At 58.8% G+C, this 12,999-nt stretch overlaps 3 protein-coding genes across 3 annotated transcripts; all 3 read right to left on the bottom strand.

Annotated features, from left to right (window-relative positions):
* Positions 1–2,966: 2,966 nt before the first annotated feature.
* Positions 2,967–4,238, bottom strand: TNP2 (transition protein 2; the record flags this gene model as incomplete). The annotated part of the gene is made up of 2 exons (XM_080830852.1): positions 2,967–2,983; positions 3,863–4,238. The coding sequence occupies 2 exons, from the start codon at positions 4,236–4,238 to the stop codon at positions 2,967–2,969; spliced, it is 393 nt and encodes a 130-aa protein (XP_080686978.1).
* Positions 4,239–7,507: 3,269 nt separating this feature from the next.
* Positions 7,508–7,783, bottom strand: PRM3 (protamine 3; the record flags this gene model as incomplete). The annotated part of the gene is made up of 1 exon (XM_080831103.1): positions 7,508–7,783. The coding sequence occupies one exon, from the start codon at positions 7,781–7,783 to the stop codon at positions 7,508–7,510; it is 276 nt and encodes a 91-aa protein (XP_080687229.1).
* A 3,568-nt stretch (positions 7,784–11,351) lies between these two features.
* On the bottom strand, positions 11,352–11,614 carry PRM1 (protamine 1; the record flags this gene model as incomplete). Its single annotated transcript, XM_080830948.1, has 2 exons — positions 11,352–11,392; positions 11,506–11,614. 2 exons carry the CDS (start codon positions 11,612–11,614, stop codon positions 11,352–11,354), a joined length of 150 nt encoding a protein of 49 aa, XP_080687074.1.
* Positions 11,615–12,999: the final 1,385 nt, after the last annotated feature.

Here is a 12,999-nt window from a genome sequence, read left to right as displayed (position 1 = left end):
GGAGAGGGAGCTGTTTTTCTGACCCAGGATCCGCAGCCTCCCCAGATCCGCTCCCATCTGCCCCAGGACCGCTGGGTCCCCTGGGAATGGCAGCCCCTCCCCCCGGGGCAGTGGGGCAGACGGTCGGTCCCACCACAGGCCAGGCTGGGCCATGCTCTGCCTCCCCCCGCTCCCCAATGACAGACTCTGCACAGCCTCTCGGTGGCTACATTTAGCCTCTGTTTCTGTTTCCTGAATTTGGGTTTCCAGCAGACTTGCCCCCAAACTCTTGCCTCCCCACCCGAAACCAAGCAAGTGAAAGAATAAATCTGTGGTTTGATGTTTTTCCTCTTGTCATCGGGTGACTGACTGCGAGAGGGGGTTGTGTGTCTGTGAGCGCCGGCTGGCGTGTGTTTCGGTGTGGGAGGGGAGGCATGTGAGAGGGGTGTGTGTGTAGAGGGGTGTGTGTGTGTGTGTGTGTGTGTGTGTGTGTTTAGGAGTCTGTATGTAAACCTGGCTCTCGGTGTCTGAGTGGGCTGGAGGGGCCATTTCTTTGTCTATGTGACTGGTGGTTATCTGTGTGTGTTTGTGCAACTTTTTGCTGAGTGTTGGTTTCAGGGAGCTGTGGGGTTAAGGGTGGGTCCATGCGACCCAGCCGGTCTTGCTTTCCAGTTGACTTCCTCTATTACAGAGATCCTACCCACAGTAGAGGATCTCCTGCCTTCGGTGATCGTATCATCGAAGGACACTCTCCAGGGAATAGGGAGGTCCTTTGATGAGCAGGGTTTAAAGTCCCTGACCTTATCTTCTGAACCTTTGTTTCCACCCGCTCCCTTAAATTGTGCTCCCCAGAAGGGCTTCCCAAAGTCTTTTGCCTGGAGGTGTCAGTGACGATCATGGCATAATCTGGACTTTCATTCATTCATTCGTTCGTTATTTTTCATAAGTCGGCTCTATGCTGGGCATGGAGCCTGCATGGGGCTTGAACTCATGACCCTGAGATTGAGCTGAAGTGAGGAGTCAGAGGCTTTTAACTGACTGAGCCACTCAGGTGCCCCTCGGCCTCACAGTTTTATTAGGAAACGGTGGTTTGGGGCAAAGCATGAATGTCTGACCTCAGACCTGCCCTCCAGCTGACCTTATCAAACTCACCTCTGAATCTCAGCTGCTTCTTTTAAAGGGGGAGCAGTGCTGCTTTCTGAGGTGTGTGGATTCAATGGAAACACTGATGTCAAAGCATCTGGTGCCTGATAGGTGCTCAGAGCATGGTAATTTCCCCAGCCTGCTTGGGCCCGTCCCCACATCCTCTCATCGGTATGTGATGCCCACCTGGAACATTTCCCTGCTGTGAGGGGAGGAGAGGGACCCAGGAACCCCAGACTGTGTGCCAGGCCCCGTGCATCATCTCAGGGAATCCCCGCCCCCCACCCCACAGTGACACCTTGGGAGACGAGAGGGGGCACAGAGAGGGAAAATGCCTTGCGGAGGTCACACAGCAGAGCTCTCAGGAGACCGCGAACTTCCTGCTGCCACCTGGGGCACAGGCACCAGAGCTGGGGTCCCCCTCCCTGTAACTGACCTCTGGCAGGAGAGTAGTTTTAGGTTGATATGTATTGGAAGGACCGCCTTCCCCTGAGGCTCCGCGGCTGGCCCCTTTACCTCCACTGCAAACACCCCCATCATTTCCACACACGCCCACCTCCCCATGTCCCACCCCGTTCCATTACCCCAAATGCCACATGAAACACAGAAGGGGGTACCAAGGATCCCTGTGTCTGGCACGGTGCTAGGTTACCCCGTTAGGCTTGAGGGGTGTCTTGGGGGATTTGAGTTCCCTCAGCTGGGAACTTGGGTCTGACTCCAAGAGGTTTCTGGGTTGGAAGGTGATTTACAGGAGACCCTAACCATTCCCACCGTCTGGTACTTGAGGCCATATTAATTGCAAAGTACCTACCACACGCAGAACCCCCAGCCTTCATACCACTACTCACAACCACCACCTCTTTGACCCCTCCCCGACATCCAACAAGAGTACCCATTTTACAGATGGGAAGACTGAAGTTTCCTCCTGATCTCAGTGCTCCAGTCCAGGCCACCGTTCCTTCTCCTGGCCCCACCCTGCCAACGGCTCCTCTTTCCCGTGTCCCTTCTGTGCCCTATAATCCAGTCTCCACACAGCGGCTAACACCATCTCTAGAAGCACGGGGAACCCTTTTCTTGCCCCATTTTAGGACCCTCCTGGGGCTTCTCACACCAAATGTAATGGCCAAGCTCCCTGTGCAAATCCCTGCGTGGCCTGGCCCCCCCTGCCTGGTGCTCCCCCCGCCCTCCTGTCCCACCACCTGCAGATCCCATGCAGGAACACCTGAAGTGCTTCCTCTCCTTCCTTTGCACAGGCTATTTGGAAAGTTCTTCCCTCACGTCCACAGTGGTTCTGCACGGCATGGCCTCCCCCCTCCTGATACAACTTGACTATGATTAGCAGATCTTGGGTTTCCACGTCTGTTTCTCTTTCTGTGGACCGGGCCTTGTGCACCCTCTGGGTTCCCAGAGCCTAGCACGGCGCCCAACATACTTGTTCCCTTAGTATAAGATCGTTGGAACCAGGGGGGTTCAGCAGCAGCCTAGCGTCACGGCAGGGAGACAGGGGCCAGGATTCAAACTCGGGGTGGTCTGGACTTCAAAATGCACATTCCCATCCATTCCATTCCCATCACAAGCCTCACCCCTGCTCCTCACCCAGCCTCTCCCCTGCTTCCAGCTTCCACGCCAGGCCCCAAAACACGTGACCCCTTTAGTGAAATCAAAATGCCCACACAAGGAATAGTCTCCAGTGTACACGCTTTAATCAGTGTTGCATAGAAATTCCTGTAGGGACACGTTCCTGCTTGAAGGTGGGCTTCCTTCTAGCATTCCGCACGGGCTGGCATTTCTTATTTGGGTGAAACCAACACAGGAACAAGCCACGGGGTGGGGGGAGGGCCGTCTCAGTTGTATTTCCGCCCTGAGGGATGGGAACGGGAAAGGGACCTTTAATATAGGGGAACACTTCGCACATTCATTTCCTCCTTTGGGTTTTGGACTGCTCGTCTGTGACCAAATACGGGGTGTGCGGCTGGAGCGTAGACTGTCAAGATCCAAACGAGCGTCTGTGACCCCATCCATTTCTCCCATTCATTCTCCCATTCATCACCCTCCCATTCACCATCTCCCCCAACACGACTTCACTACTAAACTGCCCAGACATCCAGGCTTCCATCCGCTGGTGTATTCCTACGAGCAACCGTCCGGTCATCTCGTCTACCCATTAACCCGTCCTCTAATCCCACCATCAACCCGCCTCTCCAGCCACTGCTTAACCCACTCCTCCATCCTCCCGTCAGCCCTCGACGTCCAACCAGTCCAGCTTCTTACCGTATCCAGCCAGTCCGATGGCAACCGTGGCTTCAGCGGACTCTGTCCGCCTGCGAGCGCGTCCGGCCGGTTTGCACGGCCACCAACATCCATTCTGCCTTCGTCATTCAACGGATACATCTCATCCCTCCCTCCCTCCCTGCCCTCAAGCAACCACCGAACCCTCCGTCACCCGTCCCTCTGCCAACCAACGTTCACCCGTGACTTCCCCGTCCAGCTGCTCCTCGCGGCTCCACATGTCCCTTAGCTGGTCTGCCGCCCGGCCCTCCTCCCCAGCAACCCATCCCATCAAGAACTAGTCCCTCGGCGTGTCAGCATACAGCTTCTCCCTTCGTCACTCTCCCTCCTGCTTGCTCTGTGCTCACGCAGCCTTCGCCTCACTACCCCTCCGGTCCCGCCAGGCGGCTCCCCCTGGCCTGGGGGTGGGGAGGGCAGCCCCGCAGCCCTTCCCCTCCAGCTTGCGAGGTACCTGAGCTCCGTCTCTTTGTTTTATGCGCCTGCCGGCTCCTCTTGGCCACCTTTCTCTTCACCTTTCCTTCCAAGTTCTTTCTGTTCTTGGGGTAGCTGCAGGAATGGGCGGTGGGCCGCGGGGGACAGTGGTGGGAGTGCATGGTGTGTTTCTGGCACCTCGGCGGCGGGCTGGGGTACGGGCTCTGGCTCTGGTGGCCCGTGGGGCTCTGGCTGGAGCTGCGGCTCCGGCTGCAGCTCTGGCTCCGGCCGCAGCTCTGGCCGCAGGCTTGGCAGTGGGAGCTGCAGGTGCACGGGCCGCAGGTGTGGCTCTGGGGCCGAGAGTTGCTATGGGGCTGGGTGTGGGTGTTGGGAAGGCTCTGCGTCTTGGTGTCCATGGGAGGCCACGCTGGGAGGGGCAGAGGCCGCCTCCCCCTCCTCTTGCAGCCCACCCAGCTTGACAGAGGCCCCGGCGGCCCCTGGTTATATAGTCGGGGCTGATTGTGATGGCACAGGCCAGGGGGGTGTAACAGACGTGGCCGGGCTGGGACAAACCCCAGGGCGGGGCTGCTTGCAGGGGCAGTCTGGGGGAGTCCCATCTGCCGGTTAAAAGTAGGGACCCATGGGCCAGATGGCGCTGGGCCCACATCCCAGATCTGCTTCCTTTCCTCTGGTCGCTCACCTGGGCGTTCGCCTCTCCACGTCCCCGTTCCCTGTCTCTGTAGAACGGGGACAATAAGAACGCCTGGCTCCGAGCCCGTGGGGTGATTTAAAAGAGAGAAGCGACGTCCAGCGGCTGGCTCGGGGCCAGCCCCCAGAAAGAGCCCGATACCCTTTGTCTAAGCATCCCCAGTGCGTCTCCTTTCTCCCCCCATGTGGCGTGGAAGCCGTGGGTCAGCCAGGTGGCTGGGTAGGTGGACCTTGAGTGGGTTGGACGACAGTCACTGGCAGACTGATGGGTGGTCCCAGGCTCTGCCTGGCGAACTCGCCTCCCCAGCAAAATTTAAAGCTAGAGGATTTAGAGCTGAGTTCAAACCCCAGTTTGCACTGATGTGCAGTTGTGGGTAGAGTATTTTGGTTTTCAAGGCTCAGTTTCCTTATCCAACAAAAGGACGGCATTCCTTCCTTCACGGTATTTTTCCGAGCCTGAGGTGCGCGGCGAGCCCCAGGACACCGCCACAAGCCTGCGTTTCTCCTGATTCCCGCCTACCCACCCTGCTCCCCTCCTTGCTGGTGGAGCCCTGCCATACAGCTGGAACCACCCTGGCCCCGCTCAGACCTCCCAGCTTCTGGAGCAGAAAGCCCACACCTGTGTTTGCTCATGGCCCCATCGGAGCTGCCAGTGCTCCGTCTGCGGCCGCCCTCCTCTCCCCACTCCTTGGCCAAAGCCCTTACAAGGGCTTAGCTCTTGGCCGCTCAGCTAGTACCTCCCACTTTTCCCCCGCCATGGGACTCCCTCTCGCGTCCCCCAGCCAGCCTCTACTTCTCTCGTTCATGCACAACTTTGCCTCTCGTTGTGAGGCTTTGCTACGACCTGCTTTTGTTGTCGGTCAGTAGTAAGTACTCCCCATTGGTCATGGGGAACACTGGTCTCACCGACGGAGCATTTTCTGTGTGGCTGGCACCGGGCCCCACCCTGTCTTGGCAGCTCTGGCCTCAAGCCTCCTAGGAACTCTGTGTGGGCGGCTGCTTGGGGGGCCCCCAAAGATACATCTGTGTCCCAGCCCCTGGAGCCTCACAGATAGAGTATTTGGAAGAGGATCTTTGCAGATGTAATTAAAGATCTCAAGAGCATCCCCGATTATCCAGGTGGACCCCAAATCCGGTGACAAGTGTCCTTATGAGAGACAAGACACAGGGAGAAAGCCCACGTGGGGGCAGAGGCAGAGATTAGAGTGACGTGGCCATAAGCCAAGGTAGGCCCGGGGCCACCGTGAGGGGCCAAGGCAGGAAGGAATCTCCCCTAGGACCTCCAGAGGAAGCGGGGACCTGCTTCTGGCCTCCAAGATTGGGTCAGAATACATTCCCCTTGCCTTAAACTACCAAAATTGTGATCATTTGTTCTAGCAGCTGTAAAAGATGAACGCACCCTGGGAGGCAGGTGTGATTATTAGATCTTACAAAGGGGAAGCAGGCTCAGAGAAGGCGAGTGGCCAGCTCGTCAGCGGACAGAGCCAGGATTCAAATCCAGGTCTGGCCCGTTCCGTTCCCTCCTTTCAGTCACAAAGGGACCCATGGGGATTACGGAAGGTGCGTGTGGCTCTGTTCCAACGGCTTGGCCTTGTGTGGGCTCCACAGGGCCGGTCGGGGGATCGCAGCTGGGCCACTCTGTGAAGACCCTCTCTGGGTCTTTGGACCGTCGCCCCCACCCTCCCCCACTCTCCCTCCCCCTATCCTACCCGCTATCCTCTGCTCCCCACCCTCCCACCCACCGGGGCAGACTGCCCCCATCCCCACCCTCCAGGGCACAGTGGGACAGAGACAGTGTTTGGTTGATCTCAGGGCCCGTCGTGCCTGGCTTACATCAGGGCCTCTACCAATGCTGGCAAATGAGTGGGTGGGCACTCCGACCCACCAAGCCACAGCCGGGCCTCTCCCTTCAGACGCCGCCTGCCCCCCACCTGCCGCAGGCCTCAGTGGCGGCCTCCTCTCGGAGTAACTCAGGGCCTCTCCTTACCCTCACGTACAGCTCTCCAAGAAACGGAGGCTCCCCTGGAAACACTGTGTCCCCTGCACCCCCCTCCCCAGCAGCCCCGATCAGGATCCTTCTCAGGCCCAGGTGGCCGTTGCTTGGGACACTGGGGGAAGGCCGGGGAATGGAGAAGGCGTTTGTTTTTTCTTTTGGGGAAGGGGACGGTCAAGGTAGCTGGGGAAGGAAGGGCCACAGACACAGTCTGAGGCTTCTCGAAGGCCAGAGTGAGTGGACGCAGGGCCCCGTCGTGTCTCTGGGTTCCTGCTGCCCGTTGCTGTGATGAGGGCAGTGTTAGCTAGACCCCTTGATAAAGGCAGGAGTGAGCCTCTGGCGGGGGGCCGGCTGTGGCCCAGGCTGTCCCCTTGACTGAGGTTGGTAGCAGAGTACTTGAGTCCCCTCCGTGTGCTCTGACCCCAGACCAGGGCCCTGAGGGACACCAGCAGCACTTCCGCTGTGCGGGGCCTGATCCCCCCACCCCGTGGTTACTTCTCCCAAACGACTAACGTGCGAGGCTGCGGTCAATCTCAGCCTTCAACAGGGTGGGCAGGCTGAGGCTCAGAGATGGACAGTGGTTTGCTCAAGGTCACACAGCTAGCAGAAAGAAATTGGAGTCCGGGTCTGTGGCGCTCCCAAGCTCACTGGGCCCCTGGGTGCTCCCCGCCTGCATCTGCCCAGACTCAGGACTCTCCATCCTCCCCCCGCCCCAGACTCCCAGCTGGGGCTACCACATTCCCCAGCCCCTGAAGCAGGGAAGGGTGGCTGACGAGTCATGGGGGTGGGCCTCGTGAGAACTTGTGGCTGAAACTCAGGAACAGGAGTCACGGACTCCTGCCCCTCGGGCCCCCCGGCAGACACACACACATGCACGGCACCACAGGAGAGCTGAAGCCCTCGGAGACTTTTTATTGACTCTTTTCTGAAAGTTCTTCTCGCTGGAGCAGTGGCAAGTCCCTCTCCCTGGGCCACCGTCGTGGGTCAGGAGCGCGTCTGCTCAGGCTTGGGGCTCTGCTGGGCCACAGGATCTTCTTCAGCGCTCTCCTCCTCCTGCCGCTCGGATTCCATCAGCAGCACCTTGCCCTGCACTGGGAGCTCTTCTTCCTCCTCCTCCTCCTCCTCCTCTCCCTCCTCCTCTTCCTCACCCTCGGATGACAAGGAGAAGTTATCCTGACTCACGCAGGCCACGAGCTTCTTCATGGACGATTCGTGGCCCCGGCTGTGGCCTGTGCTGAGCTTGGCACAACGGGAACCCATTGCCTGCTCTGGCTGCCTCTCCAGACTGGGCAGGAAGGCCACTGCGGGGGGAGTGGAGGGGCTGTGAGGACAGCAGGCGGGGCGATGACCTCACAAAGGGGGCCCTGGAGTCCCCCCACCCCCACCCTTGGATACCTGAGTCCGGGGCCAACACCTGCCTCAAACCCCGACCAAGAGCAGCCCCCCTGAGCTCCCACCACCTGCAGGCTGGGAAAGAGGATTCCAGGCCAGCCGCCTTGCCTGGCCGCGCTCCCTCCTCTGCCAGGCCTCATGTGTGCTGGCAAAAGTTCCCCTTTTAGCTGGGATAACAGTTGGGGTAGAACTTCCAGAAGCAGGAGAGCCCACAGACTCCTTCCCACGTTCCAGAAATACCCAGCCCAAGGGAGCTGTCGACAGTACGTGAAGATAGGTCAGAAGAGTGACTCCTTTTGGGGGAGTTGGCACAAGGGAGGGGAGGGGCTGGAAATGTCTGGTTTCTTGACCGGGGGCCGGAGGGGGAGGCTACATAGTTGTACTGAAAACTCGTCCTCTATGTATAAGTTATGCTCCTGGAAAACTAAAGAAACCCCTAGTAACTCTTTCCTGTTTGGGGATCACAGGTCTCCTGACACACACCTGGACTACACAATTTCAGCATGGGAGGGATGCTTTGTCAGCACTTAGGTTTCCTGCAAATTTTCTGCCCCAAATCTTTGGTGGCCGTGGTCAGCTGAATAATGACTCTCCAGGGCTCTTGAGGTGGGGAGACCAGCCCGGCTTATCTGGGTGGGCCCTTAATGCACTCACAGCAGAGGGATTCGGGATTTCACACGGGAGGGCAGTGTGCTCACAGAAGCAGAGATGAGAACACTAGAGGAGCTTCACTGCAGAGGCAGGAACGGGTTCTGTCCTGGAGCCTCCAGAGAGAGCATGGCCTGCTGACAGGACCTTAAAATTTGTGTGCGCTAATGCAGGACCTCAGATAGTGCACCAGGCCCATTCCGTCCAGCAAAGGGCTTTGGGTCCCTTCATGCTGCTGGAGCATGCCAGACCTGCTGTCCATCTCGGTACAATTCAGACTTTCCCCAGCTACCCAGCACCCCCGAATAGTCGTGAAGATGGAATAGCGAGGCCCAGCAGGAAACCCTGGCTCTGGGTGAGGGAGGGCACCCACAGTGTCACGGGGCGACCTGCCGGCATGGTATGGGATTTAGTCGACGAAGAGGAGACTTTGACAGCCAAGTTTATTATCTCAAGCTTTATTTGGCAGATGGCTTTTGCTCATTTTAGTCCAGAGATGGGCTCTGGCATCCGGCATCAGGGGGATGGCTGTGGCCTCATGAGGTGGTGCTTTGGTGGGTGACTTTTCCCGAAATCCCACCCGGGGCTTCAATGGCCCCAGGAAGGCTTAGTGCCGCCTTCTGTATCTCCTCCTCCCAACCCTCCTGGAGCCTTTTGGGAGAGAGTTCAGGTTACCAGGCCGCGGGGATGGGGCTCGGTGGTGGCGGTGGCGGTGGGGAGAGGGTGTTCCCAGGGGCGCCAGACTTCTGTGGTGCCTCCTGCGCCTGCAAGCCCGTCTCTGGCGCCTTCTGCAGCAGGAGCGTCGCCGGCGCCTGTGGACCCTGTACCGCCGTCTCCGGGAGCAGTGCCTGTGCCTGTAGTGATAGCGGTCCCTGTGGGTCCTTCCTTCCACCGGGACGTTCTCCTGGTTCACTGGCTGCTCCTGGGCCTGTGCCTGTGCTTGCTTCTGGGCCTCTTGCTGCTGTCCCTCCCCCTGCTGTCCCTGGCCCTGCCCCTGCTGTGGACGCTCACTCGGGTTCAGTGCACGGCAGCGGACCATCGTGCTGGTGGGGCGGGGGGCTTAGGCTGAGGCTGCAGCTGGCCGTGGGGGTGGGGGAGGAGGGCTGAGGCCTGCCCACCTGCTCCTGCTCTTAACGTTGGTCTGGTTTGCCGGGCAGCTTTTTGGGGCCTTGTATATAAAGGGGGCCCCCCACTATGACTCGGGGGCCCCACCCCACCATTGTCCTCACCCTGGCCTGACCAGTCCCCTCACACGTCACTGTAGGGCCAGGCGCTGGGTCATGGACTTTCCATACGTGCACTCCTTCTACAATTCCTCTTTTCCAGAAGACGGGCATGGGGGAGGTCGTGTGACTCGCTCAAGGTCACTCTGCAAATAAGGGGCCGTCTTCTTGTCGCCTGGGCCTCGAGGTCCTTTGATGAGCCCCTTAAAATCCAGAATCAGAATCGGGGAGATGGAATGAGGCGTCTCCCCCGTGGAGGTTCCCTTATGTGTGATGGGTGGGTCCAGTGGGGTCACATGGGGGCTGTGAACCAGAGAACACAGCGGGTCTCCAGGATCTGGGAAAGGCAAGGAAACCGATTATACTCCCTCAGAGAAACACAGCCCTGCCCACACCTTGATTTCAAACCATTTTGGAATCCTGTCCTGCAAAACAGAATAAATTTGTGTTTTCAGCAATGAAGTGTGTGGTAATTTGTTAATTTTGCCCTAGTATTGATCTGCGGCTACTAGTGCCCCTGAGGTTGGCGCTTGTTAGTATGAAGGGATCACCCCTGTCTCCGTGGTTGGAGCTTGATCTACTTACAAAAGTCTGCTCGGCTGCAGGGGGATGGGGAGGGGGGCTTGTGCCCAGCCATCCTGGAAGCCATCTAGTGATTGGGGTCATGCAAGCGGGTTCTCTGTCATCTATTCCTGTCTTGCAAGGTCAATGCGAGAACCCAGTGTGATGAACCCGTGATGTTCGATGAACGGGAAGTCATGGGACGTTTCTGAGGTGCTAAGGAGCCCTGTCACCTTAGGACACTGAGTCCCTGAACTCCTGGTCTCTGAGGAGTTGCCCTGCGGGCTGGGTTCTGCCACCATGTAAGGATTGTAATTGACAGGCTCTTTGAGGTCCACTTGACTCGTGTCCACGAGTCTCGTGAACCATCTCCACGGCTCACGTGCGGCCCGTGGGAGGAGCAGACGGGTGGGCAGGCAGGGTGGGACAGTCACCTAGTTTCCTCCACTGGGGAGGTATTTTCAGCGCAGGAAAGAAACCGAGGTGGGCACGTGGGGGAAGTAGTGGGATATGGACAAGAACCAGAGCTTGAGCTGGTAAAGGTTTCCTTGGTTCTCTGGGGGCGGGGAGCCAGCCCTGAGCCCGTTTCTCTGGCCCATGTCAAGCTGTCCCCAAGAAGTCATGGAGCACCGCTGGGGAGAGGCCCCAGCTCCTGTGCCACCTGCACCCCGGGGTTAGGGCTCCCAAAGGGGTGGTTATGGAGGGGACACGGGGGCAGGGGGAGGGGTAAGATGCAGTGACCAGAACAGAGTGCGGAGTTTGGACCAAGAGCCACCGACCGCAGGCACTCGTGTCCCCTCTTCCCCCAGCCCTCCCTCCCTCCAGCCCCCTCAAGGCAAAGAGGCGAGAATGATTTTTCATCGTTTATTGACAGGCGGCATTGTTGGTTAGCAGGCTCCTGTTCATGTCATTGGGCCGGTGGCATGGTCACGAGGCGGCAGGAGGGTCTTGGCGGCTGGCGGCGCGGCAGGCAGGGGTGCGGCGGACCGGTTCCTTCTGTGTGTTCATCTTCTCCGACATCTCACGGTGTAGCGACGGCAGCACACTGTGGGCGGCGGCGTGGGGGACAGGCCAGGGGGACAGACAGGGAGGTTCAGCACGGCAGGGACCCCACGCACCCACCCGACTCCCCCTCAGCTCCCCACCGGGCCCCTTCACCTCTCCTTCTCCGCCTCCGGCAGCACCGCCTCCTCCGTCTGCGGCATCTGCGCCTCCGGCGGCGGCATCTGCTCCGGCTGTGGCTACGGCAGCATCTGTATCTGGCCATGGTGCTGGATGGAACCGGCCCGGATGCTCAGAGCAGAGGGACCTCCTTGGTTGAGCCAGCCAACCTGTGAGCAGGTGGAACTTTGTGGGCTGTGAGCCCGGGGGCTGACGCCTGGGCCTCTTATAGACACGGGGGCGGCCCAGGGCATTGTGAGGTCGCAGAGGCCTGGACCTCACAGACACCCCCCCCCCCCCCGCCCAGGCCACAGGGGTCCTGATTGCGTCCATATATGGGCATGTGGGAGGCCCCTGGGGGGGGACCGGGTGCGGCCGTTCGGCTCAAGGTGGGGACCTCCGCCCCCGACCAGGTCACCAGCCCAGAGGAGACAAGAAGGGGCCTCTCTGCAAAGGGCTTCCAGTCCGTCCCTCACTCAGCTACACGCTCAGAACACAAAATTGTTGCACACCTCCCTACTAGGTGCCCGATTCTGGGCTAGGCCCTGGCATCCAGGGACAAGTAAGACCGACATGTTCTTACCTGATCAGCTTTGTAACTGAACTCTAGCAAGTAGGAATGAAATAACCACACAGAGGAATTGAAATTGTGAAAAACTCTAAGGGCCACTTATGGGGGGCGGGGGCAGGTTTCTGAGGGTGTGAGAGTTTGGGGAGGGCCTGACCTCCAGGAGGTGCCAGGAAGGCTGCCTAAGGAAGCTCTGGTGAAGGGAATTCCTAAGGGATGAGTCAAGGTCGGAGGAGGGAAAAGCATGCGGGGGGCAAGGAACAGCAGCTGCAAAGTTCTGAGGCAGCACATAGCATGGTTCCCGTTTATACGAAGTGTCCGGAAGACAGAAATCCGTAGATACACCAGTCCATGGCGGTGGAGGCGGGGAGCTGCTGGGGAGTGCGGACATGAGGAAGGACCGCCTAGTGGGCACAGGGCTTCTTTCTGGGGCGATGAAAGTGTGAGCTTATTAAATGTCCCTGAACTCTTCATTTCAAAATGGTGCGTTTTGGGGGCGCCTGGGTGGCTCAGTCGTTAAGCAACTGACTTCGGCTCTGGTCACGATCCCGGGGTCCTGGGATGGAGCCCCGCATCAGGCTCTCTGCTCAGCGGCGAGTCTGCTTCTCCCTTTCCTTCTACTGCTCCCCCTGCTTGTGCTCTCTGTCCGTGAAATGAACAAATAAAATGGTGCATTTTGTTATGTGAATTTCACCACAGTTGGGGAAAAAAAAGTCCCGATGCTGAGAGCTGGTTGGCACATGTGTGGAATCGGAGAGGGACCCCTGTGGTCGGGGCAGGGAGCACGGGCCAGCTTGGGCAAGACAGCCAGCCCAGCTCTCTGTCATCGTTCCCACGCCCTGTGCGAGTCTTAGGGATAAAGAGAGTAGCAGTTAGAATTAGAGGTGATTAGTTACAACCGAAAACTGAACTGACTTCTGGAT

This window comes from Martes martes (genome assembly GCF_963455335.1).
Source record: "Martes martes genome assembly, chromosome: 18".
Classification (NCBI taxonomy): Eukaryota; Metazoa; Chordata; class Mammalia; order Carnivora; family Mustelidae; genus Martes; species Martes martes.
Note: the sequence above shows the minus strand (reverse complement) of the source record. Positions and strands in the feature narration are given on the sequence as shown.